Source organism: Styela clava, chromosome 5 (assembly GCF_964204865.1).
Source record: "Styela clava chromosome 5, kaStyClav1.hap1.2, whole genome shotgun sequence".
Lineage (NCBI taxonomy): Eukaryota > Metazoa > Chordata > Ascidiacea > Stolidobranchia > Styelidae > Styela > Styela clava.
Window position 1 is genome coordinate 5,260,900 of NC_135254.1, and position 26,801 is coordinate 5,287,700.

At 34.3% G+C, this 26,801-nt stretch overlaps 1 protein-coding gene across 1 annotated transcript; it reads right to left on the reverse strand.

Annotated features, from left to right (window-relative positions):
- Window positions 1-1,903: 1,903 nt before the first annotated feature.
- Window positions 1,904-22,089, reverse strand: LOC120343887 (hepatocyte growth factor receptor-like). The gene is made up of 10 exons (XM_078112490.1): window positions 21,821-22,089; window positions 12,749-12,971; window positions 11,563-11,769; window positions 10,789-10,979; window positions 7,674-7,783; window positions 5,992-6,151; window positions 5,309-5,445; window positions 4,077-4,186; window positions 3,568-3,715; window positions 1,904-2,073 (listed from the first exon to the last, which is right to left on the reverse strand). The coding sequence occupies exons 1-10, from the start codon at window positions 22,022-22,024 to the stop codon at window positions 1,905-1,907; spliced, it is 1,659 nt and encodes a 552-aa protein (XP_077968616.1). The 5' UTR covers window positions 22,025-22,089; the 3' UTR covers window position 1,904.
- Between the last annotated feature and the right edge of the window lie 4,712 nt (window positions 22,090-26,801).

Genomic DNA, 26,801 nt, shown 5'->3' on the forward strand with positions numbered 1-26,801 from the left:
CCATATATACTACACATGAATAAATGTTATTTAGCGAAATTTTTAGTGCAAAGCTTACACTGACCAGTTTATAATTACATACAAATTACAAAAAAAGTGACCTAAAAAATTATTACAATTCATAATTTTTGTTTGGAGATCACATACAAAAAATGTGACCAAAGAGTAAATACGAAAATGAAATATTACAAATATAATGCAAAGTACAAATTATAGCCAAGTCAAAAAATACCCATTAAAACAGCAATCACGTTCTATGGCAAGGCATCCCAAACTTTTTAGCTCGGAACCCCTTCTAATATATTAAGAATTTTTACAATAACCTTTTCCGAAGAGTGCATCGCTTTTCTGCTCTTACGATCAAAAGTCTGCATTGTTATGCAAGCGTGTCGCTTCTCTGAACCTATGTATTTATCTCAAAATCAAATAAATTACGCTTTGCACTAGTTAAAATAGTCAACCTTCAAATCACAAGGCTTCGCATATAGTACTTCGTGTGAAATTGGTGTATTCTTTGCGACCCTTAAAACTCGTTTGGAAAGTCCTTCTATAGGTTGAGGATAGGATTTTTGAATTAGATAAGAGGGAGAAAAAATCTGATAAGATTACCTTATCATACAGATGAATATTCTCTGATTACCAGTTGAGCAATACAGGAAGGGAATATTTAAAAAAACAAAAATAAAAGGCAAAAGTATAAATTATAGCCAAGCCAGAAAATACCCACTACACTCACCATAGGTCAGAGATAGGGATTATTATATTATCACAACATTCACTATAAGCATGTTTTATTACATTATCAAAGGTAAAGGAAAGCTGATAAAACATCATATTCATAGGCAAAACCATTTTGTGTCACCAACTTCAAATCGCCCAAGGATTCCAGATATACAGGGTGTCCATAAAGTCCGTTTACAATTTCAAATTTGTTATAAAGTCAGTTCTTGATATATCTTAATCAGGTTTGTTGTTTTTTTAATCAGTAATTGTTTATGTATTTTTATTTCATTTAATACGTCTGTGAGGTACAAACAATATATGGTATCTATAAATTCCATTTGCAATTTGAAAAAATTTTAGGACTTTATGGACATCCCATAGGAACTTGGATAAACCGCCTTTACTGTAGAGATGTGGATTATGGATTAATAACACATTCCAAATGAACTAAAAAAGCAAGTCGAATGAGTATCCAGTCTAAATGAAAAGGTTGTGATGCTGTGAATTCCATGGGGATTTCAATAGACATCAATACTAGTACTATCAAAGAGGACTTGCTTACATGAATAAAAGTGGAATTGTCTGGTAATTTTCATTGTGGGCTACAGCAGGCAAACTAAATTTAACAAATCGCAAATTCTTTACAAACAGTATGAAAAAAAGCTTCCATTGTAAGCTCAAACTATTCCAAATCCCCATACTCTCAAACTATCATAGCCCACCAATGGCATTGGCAATGTATAATTGGATATTTTCTGACTCGGTTAGGATAATAATTGTTTGGCAAAGATTAAAAAACTAAGACTATAAAAATTGATTATGCTTAGCAAAGTATAGAAGGTGTTGTTGCTTATTGGAATGACGTTGAAAATGAGGCAATATATATAGCGCCTATTACAGAGATTGGTTTAAGCGAGTGCGTTGAAATGCGGATTTTAGAGGTGGAAGAACAGGAAGCTGCAGTGTTAAGTCTTTGAAAAAGGGCCCAGATCATTTAGGAACCAATACCTTAAACCGTTCAACGGTTAGACATCACGATCGATACATTACTCCACTTCGCATGATCTATGCATAAATAAGTGTCCCATTTCATTCCAACTCTTTTACTTATATAATTCGAACGATTTAACAATTACAATATCTTCTCAAATTTTCCAGCAGTATTCCAGTCTTCTCTCTGCTTATACTTTAGTACTCCCCCTTTTTGCAAATCCACCTTCATCAGAATCCTCTGGGTCATTGTACTCTCCGATGTCGGTGTTGTTTGATTTCGTACTTTTCTTTGTGTTGTTTGAGTTAGAGTGCTTGCTTCGAGATTTACTACTACGAGGTTTCGGCTTCGGGTCCCTGCTGTGAATCATAATGAATTAATTACAAGAGAGCTACGCCCAAATATATGGACACGTCTGTTCGCAGTAACAGTACGGTTTACCGTACCGTCAGATCACAGTCTACACTAAAAATATATTCACACCAAGCGAAACAGTACAGTCGGACACAAAATGGCGTCCAATGTCCGCAGAACGTTCAGTGACGTCATAGCAAACAAAAACAAATTTCACAGAGCTAAAAATTTCATCTTCAACCACTAAAAATTTCGAAGCAATTGGTCCAGTAATCAGAGAGAAAAGCGATTTTTTAGATTTTCCACTAGGTGTCCAAAAAGTGTCGAAAGAACAACAAGAACAACAAAACGATCGTTATGTCCACTAAACGTGTCCAATAATGACCTGAGCAGTGATTCCCAACCTTTTATGGCTTGTGGCACTCTTTCTGAGGCTTTTGGCACTCATGGCCCCTCTGTTTATCATTCCAGGTATATTCTAAATCCTATTATGTTTAAATTATGTTCAACAAAGTGAAAACACCCTGTGAAATAACCTTCCGAGATTTGCTACTACGAGGCTTTGGCTTTTGTTCCCTGCTATGAATTATAAATAAACTAAAAAATTCTGGGTCGGAGGGAGATAAACCATAAATATACATATACAAAATTACCGGTATTCATTCAGATAGTTGCAGAAAATCTGTGTGATAGTGATGGTAAGCAAAGCTTATTTAACGACCTGATACAAGAAGAAAAACAAGAGCCCAAGGAATCCCAAAAAGTTAATATAATCTGGAAGAAATTTTAAATAAGGATAAACCAGGATGAAATAAATTGAGTGGGTAGTCGACAGAATCAAAAAAAATATGGCTCTTTATAATGTTCAGTGGCAGCTTGTACAGAGCCTTGTTCGAGGGAAAACCGTGAATAAGCACCGTATAGAACAGGAGTGAGCAAATTACAGCCCGTTGGCCGGATCCAGCCCACCGAAGTGTTTCATCCCACCCACTTGTGTCTGCTGGAATTATGACTATCGTTTTTATGGATATAAATTTCCATTGAAAATACCGATGAAAATAACGTCATGATGCCCCCGGCTGTTATATGTTGCTTCTTATTATTATATAAACGCTAGCCTAGTTTTCGTAAATAAACTGTATTTAATTCATAGTTTTTCTTATAGGGTTTTGAGCGTCTGGCCCAGTAACCAAGTCTATTATCTGTCTCAGGAAATTAATGGCCCACCCCTGGTATAGAAAAACTGGTACTACCGAAGTATGCGAACCGAGATGGCGGACACTGGAACGTAGTATGTATACCAGGTTAGGGAAAGGCCATATTCTATCCCAGTTTTCCTTATTTTAGTTCTATTACGAGTACGGGGACTAGACAAGTGACTCCCATAGTATTTGTACCTGGAATTAAGGCCTAACCCTAACCTGGTACACATACTACGTTCCAGTGCCCGCCATGTTGGTTCACATACTTTGGGAGCACCGTAAAACTAATATTCTTACCTGTCAACTTCATCGCGTCTTCTATCTGCCTTTCCTTTGTCCCTTCTCACTGAGGATCTTTCTGTGTCAGAGTTTTGATAAGCCGTTCCAGCACCCCTGCTATCGTGTGTATAAGAAGAACTTGCATCTGAACTTCGTGATCTTCGACCTATGACAACAAGGAAGTAGGAATTAGTCAGAACACAGGTTGGAATTGGAAACACTCTGTCATTGATGTAGGGCAGTTGTCGGCAAACGGTGGGCCGCAAACCAACCATGGGCCGCCTAGCATTTTCTAGTGGGCCTCTAATAAATTTCAATTATGGTAGTAATAATGAGGCATGGTAATGAACATTGACAAATTTTTAAAAAGTTCAGCCTCATTTAATCATGTTTAGTCGTGTTAAATCAACTGAGCTTTCTCATTTTGTCTTCATAGGAGTTTGAGAAGATGTTTTATCTGTACCATAAAGAATCATCAGTCTGCACAAATGCAAGTGTGATCTTGTCTAAGCCTTGCTAAAACTTACCAGATATCCTCTTTGCATCTCTGATAACATCGCTGGTCATTGAAACTAGTTCAGAAAATGTTGGGCGATCGGTCGGCTCATCCAACCAACAACTCTTCATTACTGAGTGCCTGGAAAAATTAATTTATATTTCAAACTAAGCTTTGTAACATGGATGTCTAGATCAGTCGTTTTCAACCTTTGACCCCCAATAAACATTCCAGGGGCTCATGGAACCCCTGTCCTATATAACTGAGGTAGTTGATTATATTTAAACAATATACATATATTAATATAGAGGATTTGAAAATATGAACTTGTGAGATCCTAGTGTGCCGCGTAGCCCCAATTGAGAGTAAATTGAATTTTCCAATATAGTCCAAATTGTTGGTATTGCTAAAGTTAACTCTTGATTTTTGAACGAAGAAAACCACAACAGGATGTCTCAACAACTTGAATATTCGAATACATTTAAAATTGGATAAATATACTATTTTTGGTAAAATTGTCTCGCCAAATTGAAGTTGTTATTTTGTCTTCACAGTAGTTTCAATTTAGTTGCAGGAATCAAACAGGAACGTCAATTAAACAAAACTTGAAAAATAGTAAGTTATAGGAAATAATTCAGAATGATTTATCTGTACCATAAAGAATCGTCATGTAACAACAAATGTTGGTGCAAGCTTGTGAAAAGCCTTGCTAAGAGAGATTCTCAGCAAAAGCTTACTGAATATCCTTTTTGTATTTGCATCAGATACTATTTTTGCTACAATCGTTTTCGTGATTTTCTCCATTAGGAACGACCTAATATAGAGTATATTTCATCTAGAAATTATATATAAATGGATTTCTGATGTCTCAACACAGGACTTCCCAAACTTCAAAGCTCACGACCCTTTCCCATCTGACCCCTGTTCATGTTTAATATGCTAAACTGTACGATGAAAGCTCTTCACGTTTTGGGTCTTACGCTCAGCATGGCTATGCAAGTACGCCGCTCGTTTGATCCTATGCATTCTCTCAAATCGTGAGGTTTATGTTTTTCACTAGTGTCAATAATTGGTTTCAAAATCAAATTTCTGGAAAAGTAGTTTGTGTGAAATTAGTGTCTTTAACTCCTAAAGTCTTCTGTGCCCAACCCACCGCCAGTCTATGGGGTCGTGACCCCTAGTTTGGGAAGCACTGCTTTAACCAATAGGCCAAAAACAAGGAAAAAAAAAAATCCACTCTTTTTTTATTCAAATAATACTCACAATTTAGCAGGACAACATTCAGGTTTTTCCATTCTATTCCCATCACTTAGATATTGTAGAATAGCGACAGCTTGCACAGTGGGGTAGGGAATTGCTCCTCGAGTCATAATCTCCCAGCATACTATTCCATATGACCACTAGAAACAAGGAAATACAATTTAGATGTAGACTTAGACAGGATTCTATACCTATCTGGAAGAAAAAGGAAAGTCCTTGAGACAAGTTTAATCATGTTAAATATCGGGTCTCAAAATTTAGCAAACACGGCATACAATTCCATTTACCAGATTACTAGTTACTTGATTCAGATACAAAGACTTGATCGTGGAGGAAATTGTAACCGACCAGCAGTAAAGTATAAATTAATATTTGTATCTGTCGAGTTTAGCTTTGGGGTGGCGCGGTGGTCAGGCACAGTGGTTCCATAAGTTGATTGACCGCAGGCTAAAATTAGAAGCTGAAGGATAGTCACAAGCCAGGAGAGAAGAGACCACAAGGGACCAATACCGGTACTGGTATGTGTAATAAAGATATCAAACGAATATAAACATGCTCAAACTGTGATAACGACGTGACAATTGGCGATATCCGCCTGTATAGGGCATTGTTCAGAGCAAAAAGCAGGAATAAGGGTAGTATGAGTGCCACTATCGCATTTTGGTGTCAATACACCCAATGCTTACCACATCAGATTTTTCATCGTATCTTCCATATTTGATGCTTTCTGGAGGCATCCACTTCAATGGTAGTTGCGTTTTCACACTGCTTGTATAGTAATCACGATCAAACAAATCTCTAGAAAGTCCAAAATCAGCTACCTTGACACACCACCGCTCGTCAACCCTGAAAAGTTGTTTCAATTTAAGTTTGAGATACTGAGAATACTAGATAGAATCACAGTGACTGGTATCTAGGGCTGGGCATTTTCGATACCGATGATTTCAGAATCCAATCGAATATTTCATTTCGAATCTCAAATACTTGGGAGACATGTCTGTGAGTGATTTTCTTAATTGTAATGGTGATGAATAATGGATCCTTCAGGCAAATACCGTATTTCCCAGCGAATAGGTCTTCCCGTCAAATAGGATGAACCCTACTTTTAGCACTGAAAAATAGGGTTTTTCCATATAGCCCTCAGTTATTCTGAATATTCTCATTCGAAATAACGCCCTGTTGAAGCTTTCACTAACATGAGCTAATTGAACTAACTCACTACTTTATTTTTAGCTTTGCCACAAATTGAATTAAGCACTAATATGTATGAATCATTTTATATAGGTCATGTTTGTTTCAGGCAGAATAATACTCACAGCATTAATTTTTAACAATATAAGGATAATTTCAATCATTTTGACCCATCAACTAGAACGCTGAAATAACCTGTGAATATGGTGTGATAACTTTGATAAGTACTGTGTCTACTAGTTAATAACAGCTGTGTTTTCCGTCTGGTGTGTCTTTCTCTGAATTGGCAAAACGTAAGGGTCATAAATCAATCACTTTAACTCGTGGTAGCCGTTTTCTATTTGAAGTACCGAGCATAAACAGGAAGTGCTTCAACGCACCAGCCACCGTTGAAAAAAAAAAAAAACTAATACCAGCTGGCTGTACAAAGTCGATTAAATAATCTTGATTGGCAGACGCTTTGGCCATACATTATAAAACATATCAACCCATATACAAAACTTAAACAAATCATGTTTGAGAAGACTTACGAAAAATAAGCCCATTCTCAAAAAACAAATAAACATACCTGCCAAACAAGACAGACCCCCCGAAATCAGGCCAAAAATTTGGGTCCAGAAAATTGACTTAATAATAGCCTGGAAATACGGTAATTACTGAAAACATAGAATCCATCACTCATAAAGTTTGCTTGAGCTTTCACACACAATAAAAACAGGTTTGATTAGAAAACTCACTAGAGAGATAAGAGGGTAACTCTTGAAGTATGTGCACCAAGATGTCGCATAACCTGAACCCTAACCTGGTACACAACCTGAGTTCAGGTTGTGCGCCATCTTGGTGCGCATACTTCGGGAGGTCCGAAAAGAATTATTGCATTGATTCGAATTTTTCAATTAATTTACTATTCGATCCAAACGCCCAGCTCTACTGGTATCTGTTAAAAAAACCTTCAAATGAAAATCAATAACTGGAGCGGTAGTGATTAAATATGTATTAAAGCCTACCCCGTGTCTGCTACCTCACTCAGGTGGGTGTAAAAGATTGATTGAGTAAAGGCAATTCTGAACCTAATGATTCAGTAGCTCCTCATCTTACAGTGGCTGGTTGTGCATAGCCTTGTTTGGAGCAAAAAGAATGTAAAATATTGTAAAAAATCAGATAAATCGATTCTTACATGCAATTCCTAGCTGCAAGATCTCTGTGGACAAATTTTTTATCAGCGAGGTATTTCATTCCGTGAGCGACGTCACCACAAAATCTCAGCAGATGCATCACAGTTAGAACCTGAAAAAATTGAAAGAAAATAAAAAAAAAGGCAATTTTACCAAAAACACAGCTGGGGGGGTTGTGGAGTTTAGTACGTTTTAATTCAGGAGTGTGTAAAATGCATCCAACAAGGAAAAACGAGAATATCGGTCCGAGACCGAAGACTTATAAATCGAAAGTTAGGGGATCCCCAAAACAGCGCTCTTACTCCGTAATGACACCTTGTGTCCCATCCCTGATTAATTAATACCTCGCTAATTATACGACATAATTCGCCCAAAATCAATAGGCTTCTGATCCGAGATATGACGAATACACATGCAAAATCTGGAGCAGATTCAATCTCGCTTTCGTGAGATATCGCATGCATCTAACAGACATGCAGACAAATACCTATCAACATACTTACCAATTAAAATCGATAAGTAATGATGCGGCCTGCAGAGTGCCAATTTTGTATGGTGTGCAGCCCGCAAACAGAGTTTTTGATTTAGTTTAATCTGCAAGAATGTGAGTCCTGGAAATCCTTAATAAGGTATGCGATTGCATTTTTTATCACATAATTGACTGCAAATCCATAAACACTACCATTCTCACATAGTGCATGTATATAAAATTATCTCCATAGACCACCAAAGGGCCACAGACTATGTACTTGAACTGACAATTAAAATCTACCACAAATAGTAGTTTAGCTGATCTTTATATACCCCACATATACCACGGACAAAGCATTTATATGTTTATTAGGTAGGTTAGCTATAAAAAAAAAAAAAAAAAAAATATCTAATATAACTTTTTACTCCAATTATATTTTGGTAGCCTGCTAAAGCAGGTATTTTTGGGTGAATTGTCTCAGTAACATTTCTTTTCTCTCGGCGTTGTGTTGAATATTTCGCTGTTTTGCCCAGTTACTGTTATGTGAACCACATAATTAGCCCCCAAGGGATTCAAACTTGCGCATGCGATAGCAAGTGTACTCCTAAAGCTTAACACAGAACAAATGATATCAAAAGCTTCATAATGCTGTATAATTTGTATTCAGAAATAAATTATGCTTTATTGAATGGGCCATCTGTGTAATAAGACATCATTTATAACTCGGACATTCAATTACTGGTTCTTATAAATAGTTAGATATCAGTTTTAGCGTCTTATTCGGAGGAAACAGCATAAATAGGAATCATAGGACAATTCTCAACCACTCAAAATTCAATAAAATGATATAAAAAGTTTCACAAGGTTGTATCATTTGTAATCAAGAACAAAATTATTATGCAGTATTGAATGGGCCATCTGTATAATTAGACATTACTGATCATGGAATATCTAATTTAACTAAACAGAAAACAATAATTATAGTTTACAGTATGTTGCATGCCTCCAGGGCAGTTTTAAAACATGCGTTCTGTGTTGTTTAGCTTTTACATTAGGGTAATCTTGTTAAGTTCATGAAACTAAAGTCTTCAATCAAATCAAAATATTCAAAAATTTGGTAGTATGTGAACCAAAATGACAGACACTGGAACATAGTATGCATACCAGGCTAGAGTTAGGCCATAATTTCAGGTACAAATATTGCGGGAATCACTTGACTAGCCCCGAACTCGTAATAGAACCAAAATGAGGAAAATTGGAATTCAATTATGGCCTAACCCTAACATGGTACACATACTACATTCTGGTATCCTTTAGTTAGAAGACTTAGCTGGATCTCTTACTAACCACTAGCTATCTATGATGCAAAGATAAACCTACATACCGCCAATAGCAAATGAGTGGTTGAGTGCAACACTTTCTTAAATATTAATTTTCGGGAGAGAACTGGATAAAACTTCGAAAAAAAAATTGAAGGACGTGCTTTCAAAACTTTTATCAGAGATGGATAAAATCACCTAAATTAAGATACAAATTATAATAGAAGTTGATCAGCGATGAAACTGAAACTTCAATTCAATAATCAATTGAATTATATGGTGTGGCCTACTAAACATATAGTTCAGTTGTCATTATTCAATTTGTGCACACAAATTCAAAAACTTAGAATATTTGCTGTCAGACTTGAAAATCATACTGTCTGAGAATTGTTTAAAAATATTCCCTCGGGGAGCATTCATAAAACAACGTTACTATGACACACAAACGCCTACATAATTTTGGATAATTGGATCTGCAAATTTGGGCAGTGATTATAATTTTGTTAAGAATTCACTTAGATAAGGTGGCTCTTTAACTTTTCGAACTCGAACGTATTTACTTTATGTGATAAAAATCACAACACAATGGAGAGAAAATTTTACTTTGTCGAATTATATTACAACAAGGAATAGCGGTATATACAGGGTGATCCAAAAACAAAACCTAGTTTTTCGAGCCTGTGACACATTTACCATTAATTTCTGTAATTAACGTTTTTTCAATCCTTATCCCCCAAATAATTCTGCCTATTTTTTACCATTGCAAAATTTTTTGTTCTTATTTAGAGAATGGTTTCACGAGTTAGCGTCTATAACTGGTGTAAGTGTTTCAATCCATCATTTTGATTCAAAACATTCATCATCCTGATATTTGAAAGTACCGGTAGGGGAGTTTAGCCTAGATTATCATTTTAAATTACCGTAATTAAACTACAGATCCTACGAAGACAAAATGATCATTGAATTATTTGATTCATATTTAAAATTACGAAACAAAATGTCCAAAACTATCAAATGACCTTCAAAACACGAAAAATAGGTAATGTTTACAAACATGCCTGAGAATCTGTCTGAATGACAAATGTGGCTGCTAAACATCTGATGTTACGTCACTTTTTCGATCTAGCGGATTGCTTGATGTTATGGAAATGAACAAGGAAGTCGATGCTCAGGGAAACATCCATATAAATAATAATGCATATGAAAGTTCCTTGTGGGCCGAATTTGACCCGTGGACCGCAGGTTGCACACCCCTGTGTTGCATGACATGAATTATGTCAGAAGAATAATCGTTTATAATCACATATCTAGGACCCAACAACTTACATTATTTCCGTCCCTTAAAAACGTCCTCAGATCTCCATATTTCATGAAAGGAAGCACAATCAGAGGAGATTTTCTCAAGTCATCATCCTCTACACAAACTCCGATGAGTGAAAGAACATTTTTGTGATCGAGTCCTCTCATCATAACCCCCTCGCGAAGAAATTTTTCAATATCTTCTCTGTCGTCTAACGCTGTTAAAAAAATTTTGATATAGTTTATTCAAATTAGAAAACTTGTCCGGGATCAAATCACTTTTCACCTAACTTAGGGTGTAATACATTAGGCAGGCAATAAATGTGGGAAGAAGGAATAAATAGATTCAAATTAGATAGCGATCAGAGACCGTCGACTTATCGATCTTCCGCAACGGTCATCACCAGCCCCACAAAGTCGAAGCGACGTGTCATCAAAATACCTAAACGCTCCACATCGCAGACAGGGCATTGTTACGCACACAATCGTTCGCAGCGTTGAAAGTTGGAAGAAACTGTGGTTTCCATTCCTTCGCTCTGACTCAATAGCAACACCGCGTGTCCCATCACTAATTAATTAATAACTCGCTAATTATATGACAAAATTCATCCAAAATCAATAGGCTACTGGTCCGAAATATAATGAATGCACATGCAAAATTTGGAGCAGATTCAACCTCGCTAAGATACGAAAGTGTGTAACAGACAAACGAACAAACAAGACAGACAGATCGAGATCGATAGATGAATAGTCAAAGTAGGGGGGGAAGATAAAGAAAAATGTGGAAACCACTGTGCTTACTTATCAAACTCTTGACGGCCACATCCATCAAAGATCCGTCTCTCATTCTCAATTCTCCTTTATGAACTTCCCCAAAGTTTCCTGAAGTTATGAGTTCTCCAACAAGAAGCCGTTCACGTTCGACATAACATTCACTGATTCCAAGAGCTAGGTCACTATCATAAGCATCAATGATTGGCATCTCATAATGATTTCCGTTTGCTTTACCTAAGATAAAAGATAATATTTTGTTTACCGCAATGAAAATAAAAGAGAAATAAACCTTAAAAACGAAAATAATGAGAAAAAATTTCGCCAAATATACCCGGGCGGGTACAATCAAATGTCAATTAGTTTGATATTCCAAAATTCTATTGTTCTATTGAATACTCTTAATAAATGTTATTCCTTTACATTTACTTAACTTGAACTAAATTGTAAATAAAGAGTTTAACTAAAGAGTGCTAATATTTTATAAAGATACTGGTAAATGAAAATAACTGAGTGCACTCTTATCTGAAACTTAAAATCTAATATACAACAATAGTTCTGATTTTGAGTATTCTGAGATGTGGATCACAATGTAAACCTTCATAATGGAACTTTAAAATCTATTCATTTCAACATAATATAGCCAAACATATCTACTGGAAATATATATTATCATTGACAATATATTCCGTCATAGTATGCAACCAAAGTTATCCTCTGCAGTGATACTTTGCAGATAAAATTGCCAAAAAAAGTAACATCCAGAATGTAAAATCTTTACTTTAAATTTTAAAATAAAAAGTAATCTATATAAAATAAAGCGTTCGACTTCATGGTAAACTTGTACAGAACTTTGTTTGAAAATAACAAGAAAAGGATCCGGCATCAGGTACTCCCAGCCGGTCAACCATGCAAGTATTGATCGAGGTCGAAGCTGCTTAACCTCGATCTGAGACGCACACAGGTGCGATCAACGTAGCCTGGTCTCAGGTCCTGATCTTTTTGTTTGGTTATTTATATTCAAGCGGCGGCATTCAACAGTATTGTTTGACGAAACGTAATGTCGTAAACCAAATTCATTCAGAATAAATTGAGTTTTATGAAAAATATATTTCCTTGAATGACCTGGCAGACATTTGTCTGTTTTTATAATATGACATCCAACTTCAGAATTCGATTTTAAAATTTCAGATAAAAAAAACAACTCCAAACTCACTTGCAGGAGGATATAAAACATGTAGTGGGTACGGGTTATAAGGTTGATCTCCATAGCTCGACCTCCTGTCTAGTTCTCCTTTCCTCTTCTTCCATAGAACGAATAAAACAATAACGAGAATAATGAATCCCAATACCCCGAACATAATACCGATAATAACTCCAACAATGTTGTCTTGCGAAGCTTCATCACTTTGGCCGGTGTATTGAGCCCAGAATTTGTTCTAAAAAGAGATTTTATAATGTTATTTTGTTTGAAGGATGTTAAGCTTTCGTCTACTAATGGAAAAGTTATTAAGTTATACAAGTATGGCTGAAACCAAATAAGTTACTATATCGAATAAGTACTGAATTTATTCTAAATCTTTTCATATTAATCAGATATTTCATAAGTCATTGTATATTTGATAAAGACAGGGTTGGCACCAAATCTAATTTATTCGCTGTACAAAGTGCATTTTAAAATAATATTTTCAAATAGGAAACATCGCACATTCTTCAAAATTGGGAAACATTAAACTGATGACTTTGAACAGATTAATATAAATTTATTTCCTACGAAATTAATGAGGGAATGCAAAAAAAAATGAGATAAACATTCTGATTGATTTTTACACTGTCAGAAGTAAAGTTAAGTCAGTATTTTCTGTCTTGAGCATCAGATATTAAACGCTGAATATGACAACCTACTATTATTCTTAATATCAACAAGAATTTATTGAATTTAACATATAAAAATTTGAATATATTTGGATATTCATCATTTATTCAATATTCTATTCACAATATTTAATAAAATGAACATTGGCAGTTTTCAATTTGTAACCATGAAACCACTCCCCTATTCCAAATATTGCTTATAAATGACAAATTCCAAGACGAATGAAACCCAAAACAAAAGCAACAATATATGATACATTAATTGGAACAAATTTACTCCTGTCGGAATGCCTGTATGAATGTGGTTTTTCTCTTCAATATTGAATCAAAATATTAACCAAAGAGTACAATTGCAAATGCAAACCATACTCTATATTTGATTGGGGATGGGCAATTTAGAATACCGAACCCGGAGGATTGAAATCCCAATATATTCGAACCCAGAAGGATCTGATAACAGGATTCCGCCTCTTCTGCACCAAGCCTGGATTTTTGTATTCTAATTCAAAGACGGTCACTTTCTCTATCGTGTACAGAGATAGTAATACATTTAAGCAAATTTTTTTTTAATTTTAATCAAACAATGTGGTGGGGAATTCCTGCTATTTAATAAATCCGGTAACTATAAAGTTTGAATAGGATTTGGTATTTTGAATTTGATTTGAGTATTTTAGAATAGTATCTTATTCTACATTGCCAAATCCCTATATTGGGTCCCCAAATTTTCATATTGTACCCAGGGAGAGGAATGCTGATAAGACGGCTTAATCATATGTCGAACTAAGCCACAGTTGTCTGGTTCATGTCGGGTATTGGAATAGTTAGCAAGTTATTTGTTTCAGATCCATGTATTTACTTATCTAAAAACAAAAGGAACAAATAACACCATCTGTGAGGACCATATAATATATGAAGTCCCAGACCAATATGATCTGCATATTTGCATTAGTATCAAATTCTATTTTGGGCAATCAATATGTGATTATGCAAACTATTCGCGAAACTTTAGCTAAGATAGGTGGAAATGATCAAATATTGTGTGTTTCGGAGCCTGATAAAGGCAAGGCAAGACGCCCTAATTACTCTCTAATTTAGTCATTAATAATGACCGCTATATTATTCCGGGGGTAAATCATAGTGGAAGAATAATTATCAAGGCTAAAGTAGAATATAAAGTTGCAACTTTCAATGCAACTCTTTGAAATGTGTTGATTAATCCATAGTTTGAATTTATCTTTTATTCACAAATTTCCTTAAAACTAATGAAACAGCGCAACTAAATTTTGGTTATACAGATTTAGCAATGTTTTTTGATGTTTGATTTTTATTCATCGGCTTTGGAATCCACCAATCAATATATCACTAGAATGATAAGCAAGGGGACATGAGTAGAGCACGACTGACATATCGGCCAACCGAGTTAGTTGTCATTTTATTTTTATTTATTATTCAGCAACAACAGCATGTAATCATTAATAATCAACGATCATAAAAACATGGCATATTGTGCAATAATTATTATGTATAGAAGGTGGTAATTAAAATAATTTTAAGAGCTTTAGTCATGTCGTAAAAATCTGATATCATAATGTTTCATTAGTCTGGAATAAATTTATGAGTTTTCAGTTTTTGTCAATATCTTATATAGGTGAACCTCATAATGGCGAGATTTGGGGATTTTCATTATTCTAGGAAAGGAATATTTTTCAACAACAGTTTATTAGGTTTGGTACAATAACTTTTTATCGATTAATATGTTTCAAAGCACATTATAGAGTGTCCATAAATCATAACAAAACTGAAATTTCAAAAGAGACTTTATGGACACCCTGTATTTTTATTCAACTGGTTATGCAAGAATAATCGAAGATCTATTATTGCTATTTTAAATTCTCAGTGCAAAGAATATTGCAATAATAACAACAAATATATTGAGGTTGACACACTAACATTTTTATCAATTCATATATAGGCCTATGTTTCGGAACACAATATTATTTATTCTGTAGATTGTTTTGCACCTTCACAACTGAATACCTCACATAGACCAACTTTAGGCAGATGATTTTATAACAGAAATGAAGATATTGGTTTTGAAACCAATATTTTACTAATCAATAATCAATGTGAATATATTATCTAGCCTGAATTTTTTTTATTCGAACCAACAAAAACACTTACAGTAAAGTAGAGATCAAGTATTTTTGATTTCAATTTTATATCTTTCTCGCTTTATTATACTGTAGGTGAGGTAATTTTATTCCGATTTTCCTTATTTTAGTTCTATTACAAGTTCGGGGACTGTTTTTGTTCGCCAAGTGAATATACCCCCTGCCCATAGACTTCAGTCCCTTTACACAACTTGATGTAAAGTAGGAGAACAAAATTAGTTACCTCCATATTAGTACACACACTTCTGGAGTGCCGTAGGTAAAGTGGTAGCAGTAGGCTCAGGTTATTAAATGGTCTTTAACTAGGTACGTAGGGCAAAATGTTATCCTGTTGGCTATACCTGTTTCAAGTAGCTCTTGACAGAAGTGGCACAATCAGACATAATGTGATAACAAAAATTCCAAAAATACTTGAACCAAAATGACCAAAAATTCAGAATTAAACCTCTTATTTATTAAACAAGTACTAAAAAATATAAGGCCCAGATAGCAGTCTTGTTGATCATCAAAGTTACTGTATATCCAAAAACTAACAAACTCAAGATTGGGGTTCGTGTACGAAGGCTTTGGAACTGTATTTTAAAATGCTTTTGTCCAACTAAATTTGATATTGACAGTTTGATATGCTTTAATCTCAAATAGAGCGAGAGAGTGGAAGACGTCTAACCACACCCAATAATGTTATTTATTCACGTGTGAAAGCTCGTAATTGCAAATATGAAAGGCAATTTCATCTACAAGTCCAGTGTACCTGTTTCAAGTAGCCATAGACTGGAGTGGCACATTCAAACATAACATGACAACAAAAATACTGAATTAAATTTCATATATAACCAAGTACTGAAATGGACATGGTCACCATCGCCCAAATTAGAAGTTCGATTGGACATCACAAAAGCAAGAATGTGTTTTGTGAAGCTGTATTTCAATTCTGTAACTAAACAGACATCGCCATAGTATGATATATAGTTTATTAAAACTCAAACAGAGCGGATATGTGAAAGGACTTCCACCACACCCAATAATGTTATTTATTCAAGCGTAAAAGCTTATATAATATATAATGTGATTTGAAATATGAATGTAATAGATAGGGCTGTCCAAGCGAACCAAATATTCGAAATCGAATCAAATCGCAAATTATTCGAATCGTTTTTCGGACAATTTTCGAATCGCTAAAATTAGGGTACCGGTACATAAAGCGGAAACCACCTTTTACTGATGTTTTTCATCGGGCAAGCGGCGGCGCTCCGAGCTCAGACCACTCTCGCTCCCGGCTTGCTTAATTGGTTTCCCGATATTTCTCTCGCCTTCATTTTGTGATAAACATGTCATTACTAATGCTCGCCCGGTGGCACGTGATTAGCCATTTCATGCGTGGTCATCATAACAAGGTATAGTCGATCGTGACGTTTTTGAGAGAGAACAAGGAGAAAAAGGAGACAATTTAGAAAACGATAGTTCTATAAATAGAATCGATTTGAAGCTGTTGAGTTAGTTATCATAGGAACATGGTACAGGCAACTCAAAGCTGAAACAGGTGTTTTGGGATCCTTATGATGGCAATACCTTCTTTAAATGGAATTTGTAATTTCTCATGATGGCATTACTGTATTATCCATCTATATACCAAGACAAATAATTGCACTCTTGCATTTTGATGGCTGTTGTACACTAACAATATTATAGTCCTCAAATAATATTGTTATCAAACTAGCTTGGAATTTTTAAATGCAATTTTGAACTTGAGCAACAGTTTTATCTATATTGATGGTTGTTATTATTTTGCTGAAATTTACACAAAAAAACATAAAGACTAGTGAATAGGATTAAAATAGCATCTACAGGCTTTATATGTCCTACTAAAACTGAATCCATCAAAATTGAGATTGCAATTTTTGAATAGTGCAATTTTTACTCTCAACAGTTTTCGAGACCCAAATTTTGGAGTTCTCCAATTTTTTTGACCAGTTCATACAAGCGTGTGATCTCCTTTGATGTAACTGCACATACGTTACCACAACATCGAAGGGCAGGCGTTTATTGTATAATAGAGACAGATTCACTATTGCGCAATAATATTCGATTATTCGGTTCGATTCGACGAAAATATTCGATTCGATTCGAATCAAAAAATTATTCGATTTTGGACAGCCCTAGTAATAGAGTCCCTTGTTTAGTTTCTAAACTTCAATTTAATTTGTACATCACTGAATAGAAATGAATGAAAACACATCCAATTTCAATGGAAAGAGATAGTGGAATGCTTCTTTAACAATAATAAAATTATATTGGACTTAAATTAACATCGCAAAATTTTCAAAATCAAATACCAAAATCTATGTTTCGCTTGCTAGCTAATCAGTTTGCTAGTTCTTGTGAATAAACGTTAAAAAGTTTCAAAACTACTACTGGAGGAACTGATTAATCTCAATGTAGAATGCTACAATTTCCACAAATATTTCATACCATCTGCACATTGTTATACTGTTGTGAACATTGTTTATTAATGTCAATGTATACTTCCAATAAGACACTATACACTAATTATTATGACAAATGTGAATTTGAACGAATCAAATTCATGTCAATCGACAAAGTTTTCTCTTGCGGAATAATCAAGATTTGTTTGAACCTTTGACTTCCAATAACGACTTTATTAGAGAGGATAATCAAAAATTTAATTTATTCAAAGTGAATACTGTAGAAAAAGTCGTTGTAATTCTTTTAAATCAATTAAGCTCTGTCATAAAAATCTATTCGATGCATAACTTCTCCGTAAAAGTTGGCCGGTGATCAAGATCATTCACAAGGAATCATCAATTTAGGTGATGGCTACCTTGCAACACTTTTATATTGCATAATGTATTGAATGTAACGTTGCAATAATAAACAAATCAAGTCGAGAAAGTTTAGAAAAGTTTTATATATTTCTATATGAAGTATAACTCAATGGAAAACAAATTAGTTTTCATGATTGATACTAAATCAAAAAAAATGTAGAAAATTGTAGATTTTCAAATAAATTGTTTTTTATTTCTTTGTCTGTGGGGTGGTTTACTTTTTTACTTCAAACAAATTCACAGACAAGTACCAAACAAAACTTTCTACTGCAACATTTTTTCAATGAATTTTTCGAATTAATATGAAAATCAAGTTCATTTTCTAAAAAATATCATCAAAAAACCAGAGTTGTAAAACCCATTTTATCAAGTCTGCAATTTGATAACTTGAACTTGGATAAGCCATGAAATATTGTTCAGGCTGAAATGATTACTTCCCTAAAACTACACAGGAATGTCAAATATCAATTCCTTTATTTTATCAAAAGCCTACAACTGGAAATTCGAAATACAAAAATCACCACAATGGTATTTATCCATGCCTGATTGATCACAATATTGTCACGACTAAAATTTCCCGCTCGGTTAATTTTAAAACCTGTTATTCAAGGATTTACATATAATTCCACACCCACGCATTAAGGTAAACAAAATAGATGAATAGATTTGACACCAGAGATGGTCAAAAAGAGTTAATTTGCTATTCAGAATACATTCTGAAATAAAATTATATAAATATGAAAAATATATGCTTGACTGGTTCTTGACAAATTTTTATGTTTTCGAAATTTGAATTCAGCAATTCTTTAGTGTTTTTTTTTATTAGTATTAAAACAAAACCCAGAAATAATTACTGTTAGCTATGAAAATAAATAAAAAATTTATTGGCCATATGAACTTCTGTTTGTGTAAAATTGTACCCATACGTTCAACGTTCACGTATCTAGGACGCTTTTCGCAAAAGTTATGTTCCTTCCAGAATATGTATCAAATGAACTTAGGGTTCTGTTTTTATTAAGTTATTCTGTATTAGATATTGTACCAGTTACCGGCGAGTTGGGCACTACAATGCTTTGTCTAAACTCTCCAGATTTGTGTTGGCACTTACTATTTTTCAAAAATGTGAGTAAAGCAACCATATTGAATTTCGAACCCCATTCAACCAAAACTTCCATTTGAAATTCACACCGCTCTATGATGAGTCATGATAAAAGCTCAAAATCAGAATAGTACACAGAGAGTGATCAGAATGATTCGTAAATCAAAACTATTTTTCATGTACCAAGGATGACTAAAAAACTCTAGATATTTGAATTGAAATAGAAATTATGGCAACTCAATAGCACGGTAGGCCAATTCATGGATGCTGAAAATTAAAATGAATGTCAACTTCATAAACTATAAAAATAATGTTATTTAAAATAAAAATTTTCACAAAAATTTTACAGAGTTGCGCGTTCAATTAAAAATTTTCAAATTTTACAATATTCAGCTGTTTGGGCACAGTTTAATATATCAGTTGAGTTCTCTAACAGCTGAATATAGCCTACTAGCATAACAAGCCTTTCTCCAAACTTTGAGATTTGGTTAAACTGGCATAATGAATAATGAAGGGGTCTATTACAGCTACAGGGACCAGTTGGAATCAAAATTGAGATCACTATTCCGTATGTTTTACTTCATATGAAATCAATGTTATTCAAATGAGAAGTTCCACAAAAGAATTTAAAACATACCAGTCTGTTGGAAATCTCTATGAAATGCAGGAAAGAATTTAGAGCATCAATTGAACTATTCAAAAAGTGTTATCTGTAGGATCTCTATTTGGGTTTTAGAAGAAATAATTTGCAATTTAGTGTCTATCAGAGTGACAAAACCAAGGCATAACTTCAGTTAAAAAATACAAATCACTATTTTTAATGGTTTACTCAATACAATTTCGAATCAATGTTATTCTAAAAAAAGTGTTTTTCATTAAATATTACTTCAAATATTGTCTCTCCGAAATCGAAATGCTAAAAAACTCTAAATATTTGGTTTAGTAGGTGAGAGCACTCACAGCAAAAAACAGGAGTCAGACTGTCAGTATCTAAAATTATAGGCCAAAATAATTCCATTCATGCTTTATTGACATATAAAACTATACAGTTCTATGTGGCCACTTCTAGAAAACACACACACACACGGACTGCGTAGGCGGGAGGGTTGTGTACATAGTAGGCTAGTTTACATAGTGATATATGAAGAGGAATTAAAATGTCTGAATGTTAAAAGCATATGCCCTTCATACGCCCACAGGGCATAGAGTTAGAAATTTTTGATTATCATGGTTGCGCTAAATTAAGGAATTTTTGAATAAATTTATTTGATTTTCCTATTATTATAGATGAAATTCTCAATTTTTATGATTGTTATTTCCCATATACGCCAATAATAAAATTGTGATACCCAGTTTATTGGGAAACCAATGCTGATTGTAGCTTCCTAGTACAGAAAACTATTTTAAATGCATCCATTTTGCTGCAAAATAAAACCACATTTTACATAAATCATGACTAGGGGGGAAAATAATAATTTTACTGAACTGAAACAATAATATGTTTTCAGAATTTTCAATTTGCAACGATTTAGATCAGCGTTAAATTGAATTTCTAAACATTGGCGTTGACTTTTATATAAGGTACACCCGAAGTATGTGAACCAAGTGGCAGACACCAGAACGTGGTATGTGTACCAGTTTAGGGTTAGGCCATCCTTTTAGGTACAAATACTAGGAGTCACTTGGCTAGTCCCGAACTTCTAATAGAACTAAAATAGGGAAAATTGGAATTAAATCATGGCCTAACCCTAATACTGGTACACATACTACGTTTAGGTGTCCGCCATCTTGGTTCACATACTTTGGGAGTACAGACTTTTACATAACATAAACTAAGAATAAAGCTCCTTGAAATAAATGCATAAGTCTTTGATCTTTATTATTTTGCAAAATATTAAAAAATTTCAATATCCTAATACATGATTAGTATCCAAGCCTAAGATAATCTCACTGATGAAATCTCTTTTGAAAATGCATTATGACAAACAATAGAATCAATAGGCTTATCATAAATAAGCAAATCATGGATAAATCCCTGTGTCATGCCGTTATAATTTTTTAATCAATACAAAATAAGTTGCTAACTAGGTTTTTTAAATCTTCTCCCAATTATTAAAAAAAATTAAAATTTGAAGAAGAGATGGGTAACCAGACTAGAAACCAAAAATATAACAACACCAACACAACTAGTTTATGTTTTTAACTGCTATCATAATTATTCCACGTTATATAATCTTTCTTTTCACATGATATTCGTAACATCTCAACTCAAAGATTAGAACTTTCCTAAACCAACTCACCAGGCCAATAGTATCAAATTCAAAGACTTCTCTTGCTTCTTCATGGCTGCAAACCTCTTCATAGCATTCCCTTTCAAGATTACCTTGCTTTGTTTCTTCAAAATGAAGCGCAGTGTTTGCTTTGAGTTTTCTTGATAGAAAACTATTTGCTTCCTCTCTAGTTAAATCCAAATGTTGCCCAAACTGATCCTGTAATACGGGCATTGTCGATGATGGTTACGAACCCTAACTCAGTCATGAAACTAATGTTTATAAAAGATTAGGTAACTGTACAGATCGAAAAACAAGAGGACGACGGTTAAATACATCGACACGAAGACCAAAGCGAAGCTGTATTCTAAGATACCTTTTACATTACTGGTACCGCCGAAAAACTACCAATTTTCGGATAGCAAGATAGTAGCACAGAATGGTCGACAAATAATTTATATTACTAATTATAATTAGTATTCATTTTCATGAGGTCATCAGTCATCACACAAAATTTGTGAAAGTGAGGTGAGAAAAGAATCACAGAAGTTTTGAAACAAATAAAGGTAATTAATAGCATTCTACAATCCAGTAGTTAATGAAAAGAACAATTTTTTTCATATGGTTTGCAACGAAAACAAAACGATCAATAGCTAGACATCGTGAACAAAGAAATCTAAGCAAGGTCCAGTATGAATCACTTTCACTTGAGTATAAATCACATATTCTGATATTACTGTTTTGGGATTTTTATACAAAAAAAGGTCCATACTGAAATGATGAGGAGAAAATGATGCCAAGTGTAGCGGAAAAATATGATAGCGACAAAATAGGAACCACAACGAGGATTGTGGTGTAACCTTAGATATCAATACACTGCCTCAAAATAACTAACTATTGTTGAGCCTTAATGGTGTCTCGACAGAGTCCATGTTACTGCGTTAAAGACATTTTTTTGTTATAGAAGTTGTGCGGGTGGATTTACTGCAATAGTAAAATTGAGTTTTTGGAGATCTGAAAGCTGAAATGTCTTGAAAACGTTGATGGCTTGAGTCATTCGTTTCTCGGACTTATAGACTTCAAACAGCAGTCCGACAAGCATATGACCGATGCTTTACAAACAATAGATGGTACTTTGTTACACAATCTCAACGGTTGTGTGATTTTAATATTAACCTAACCCTACGATGACAAGGTATACAATTGTTTCAAAGGACCTTCATCGAACCCCTGGAACAACTCCACCGAACCCCAGGGGTTCGATCGAACCCAGATTAGGAAACACTGTTTTAGTGTACTGGGGTCTAGTGTACTTTCGCAACTTAAGTAGCCTACTACTTGGGTGTAGGCTGTAGCATGAATATTTTGGCAAATGTCAATCCTAACCCCCACCTGATCAAAGTCAGGTTAATAAACACCATTTTAGTTCAATATGCACTGCTAGCAGGGTTGTCCAAAACGAATCGAATATTCGAATATATTCGAATATCATAGTATTCGAATACCTTTTCGGCTGATTTTCGAATAATTACGAATAGTAGCCACTTTTCGCCGTAAACGTGGTGTTTCGTTTTACGGGAATCTTCAAACGACTTTTTACGCTGTCTCATGTATTGTAATAACGATGAAATAGAATCGGCACTTTGATTGTTTATATTCTGTGCGATCGTACGTCGCATAGTGTTGCGACACATTTGCACGTTTGCGTGGGTGGACATTGCCGACATTCGTCTACGAGGCTTTTAATTTACAAATTCATTTCCATCACGTCGAAAAATTGACAATTACCGCTTTTCTAGGCCCAATTTTTCGGCCTGATTTTTTTTTGGGGGCGTCTAATTGAGAAAGTTTGTTTATTTTATTTCTATGTGGCCTGCTTATTAGTCTTCTCAAGCATGATTTGTGTAACCCTATATTTGGGTCTTAGGGTCTGCCAATCATGATATTTAATCGCAGGCCGGTTATCGTTACTTTAAAGAGAAACATGGCCACCGAGTGAAAGTTGTTTGTGACCCTTTCGTTTTGCCGATTCAGCAGAACACGACAGGGACAGGAAAACACAGCTGTGAAATAACCCGTGGACGTACAGTGTAGTACTTATCACATTCCAAAATTATTTCAACATTCGGGGTAATAGGTTGTCCAAAATGATTGCTGCTTTACAACTTAAATTTACCGCTCAATTGTTAAAAATAGTTAATTCTGTGAGTATGATTCTACCAAACTAACATGATCTGGTTCTAAACATATAAAATTATTAGCGCATATCACAGGGACACAATTTTTCTACCAGTCTTATTGGAGGCCTATATGGAAAAACCCCTTTTTTGAGTGCTAAAAATAGACATCGTCCTATTTGCCATGTGGACTTATTAGCCGGGAAATACGGTATTTATAGCCGTCATTGTTACGATATCCAATAAATTGGCACAAGTTTGAAAAACAAGTTGATTTATTAGAAAATAATTTCTGGCAAATAATTTTGATAACATAATTAAAAGTATCGATCCTTTACCAGGATGATTTTTTGTTGCGCAAAATAATCCAATCCATGACTGGTACCAGCATTTAAAATGTCATGCCGTATTAATTTAATTCCGTTCAACGTAACTCATGGTTGTATGGACAATATGTGGACATAAAATGTGTGGTAAACTGACCGATATTATTAAATATTGATTCCTATTTTCATATTGAGAAAATAATGAAAGTATTAATACCAAATACCACGGGTATTTGTGGACATAAAATACGTGGTAAACTGCCCAATTATATTTAATTTTGGATTCGTATTTACAAAATAATAAAACTATTATAATTCTAAAATGCAACGGCGATCTGTGGCCTTAAAATGTGTGGTAAACTGCTCGATTTACCAACATTTGAGTTCTGATAATAGAACTAAATTAACACGGTAAGGCATTTTAAATAGTGGTATCAGTCATGGATTCGAATATTTTACGCAGCACAGAATCATCCTAGTAAAAAGTCCATACTTTTAAATACAAACCAATGGCAACCATTATCCAAATTAGTTCCCAAAAAGCGGGATAAAGTATAAATTCTTTCTCCAACTTGTGACAATTTTTTCGTGAGTACGAAAATAAGAATCAAAAACTAATTATATTCGGCACAATATCACAGCAATCTGTGGACATAAATTGTGTGGCAAACTCGCGATTAATATTAATCATTGATTCCTATTTTTGTATTCACAAAATACAACGGCGATCTGTGGACTTGGAATGTGTGGTAAACTACCCGATTATAAATAGTTTTTGTTTCCTATTTTCATATTTATAAAATAATAAAAGTATTAATTACTCAAACATACAACGGCGATCTGCGGACTTAAAATGTGTGGTAAAGTTTCCGAATATAAAAAATTTTTGATTCGTATAAAAAATTGTCACAAGTAGGAAAAATAACTCATACTTTATCCCGCTTTTGGGCAAATAATTTGGATAATGGTTGATATTTAAAAGTATGGGCGTTTTACTGGGATGATTTTGTGTTGCTCAAATATTCAAATCCATCACCGATACCATTATTGCCGTATTAATTTAATTCTGTTAACATGACTCAAGGTATATAAAATATATACTGCAATAATCTGCAAATATGAAATGCCTGGTAATAAAACTAGGTTGTAACTTGTAGATAGCAGTTATTCCATTGCTTATTGTATGGAAATTCCTACATACATTTAGATAAGCTTCAATTAGTGAATTTTATTTTCGAAGTACTCGAAATTTCATATTCGAAAAAAATAATTTCGAATGTATTCGAAATAGTGAACTATTCGGTATTGGCCATCCCTGACTGCTAGATTGCCGATATGGACGCCCAGACTGACTCATAAAAGAGTCGTTTACTGTGGGAGTTATTTTCAGAATCAGAGTACTGTGCATTAGGAAAAATTATGTTGAACTGTCCTATAAATCCAAATGTACAGTAATTATTTATTATTATTTTTAGACTCTTATTGAAGCCATTGAAAGTTGAACTCGTATCTCAAATATTTCTAGGCCATGTTGCATTCTGTAAACCTGGCACTATTTGATGTACAGTCGCATATACAGTATAGGTTTGTCAGAAGATTTCCAAACTGTATTTACAATTTATTTAAGACTTGACATCAAAAAATCAATCAATCAATCAATTTTATTTGGTTACTCTGATAGAAACAAAACAACAACAAACAAAATACCGAGGACCTGGAGGACGGGCATAACTTAATAGAAAAGTTAAAACGTACAAGTACTGCCCGTCCACCAAAAACAGTCAAAACACAATGAAACAAAAACACAATATAAAATCGGGCAATACTTTTAAATTTAATTTAAAATGTGAGACGTGTATGTGGAACACAACAGTGCTTTTCCTACAAAACTATGGAACAAAAAACACTCCCTGACCTAAAATGGTAAAGCTGTAGGCCTAGTTCAATTTCATTGCAAAAATAACATGGTGACAAAAATTATTACTAAAAAACAAGCTCGGTAAATAGATAGATTACCTGAATACAGGAATATTAGTATTAAACCAGAAAAGGCCATGACCCGTTACCGGTACTAGGTTTATCATGCTGTTGGCAGAGATACCGTACCGGCATATACCGGTACCGGTACCGGTAGGTAAACTAACACTATAACAAGTGCCATAACAGCAGAAAGATACCGGTACTGCATCGACGGAATTCAAATTTGATATAAAATTGTGGTTTTTATTCACAATACTGCACTAACAGACTAAATGGTACTTCCAAATGATGAACCCATTTCCCAATAAACCATTTGTATCTGTATATCTATGCTACGCCTACAACCAAACAAATATCTGAAATATGGATTAATCTAAGAAAGAACTACAGACAGCCAGACAAAATAAAACGGGCGAATTAATCCACCACCCACACAATATGACGTCACGAATTACCAAGCAAATTACGCGCAAATGTGTGCGGAGTCGATAATTGAACCGAAGCCACGAACAAAAAAATCCAAACGGC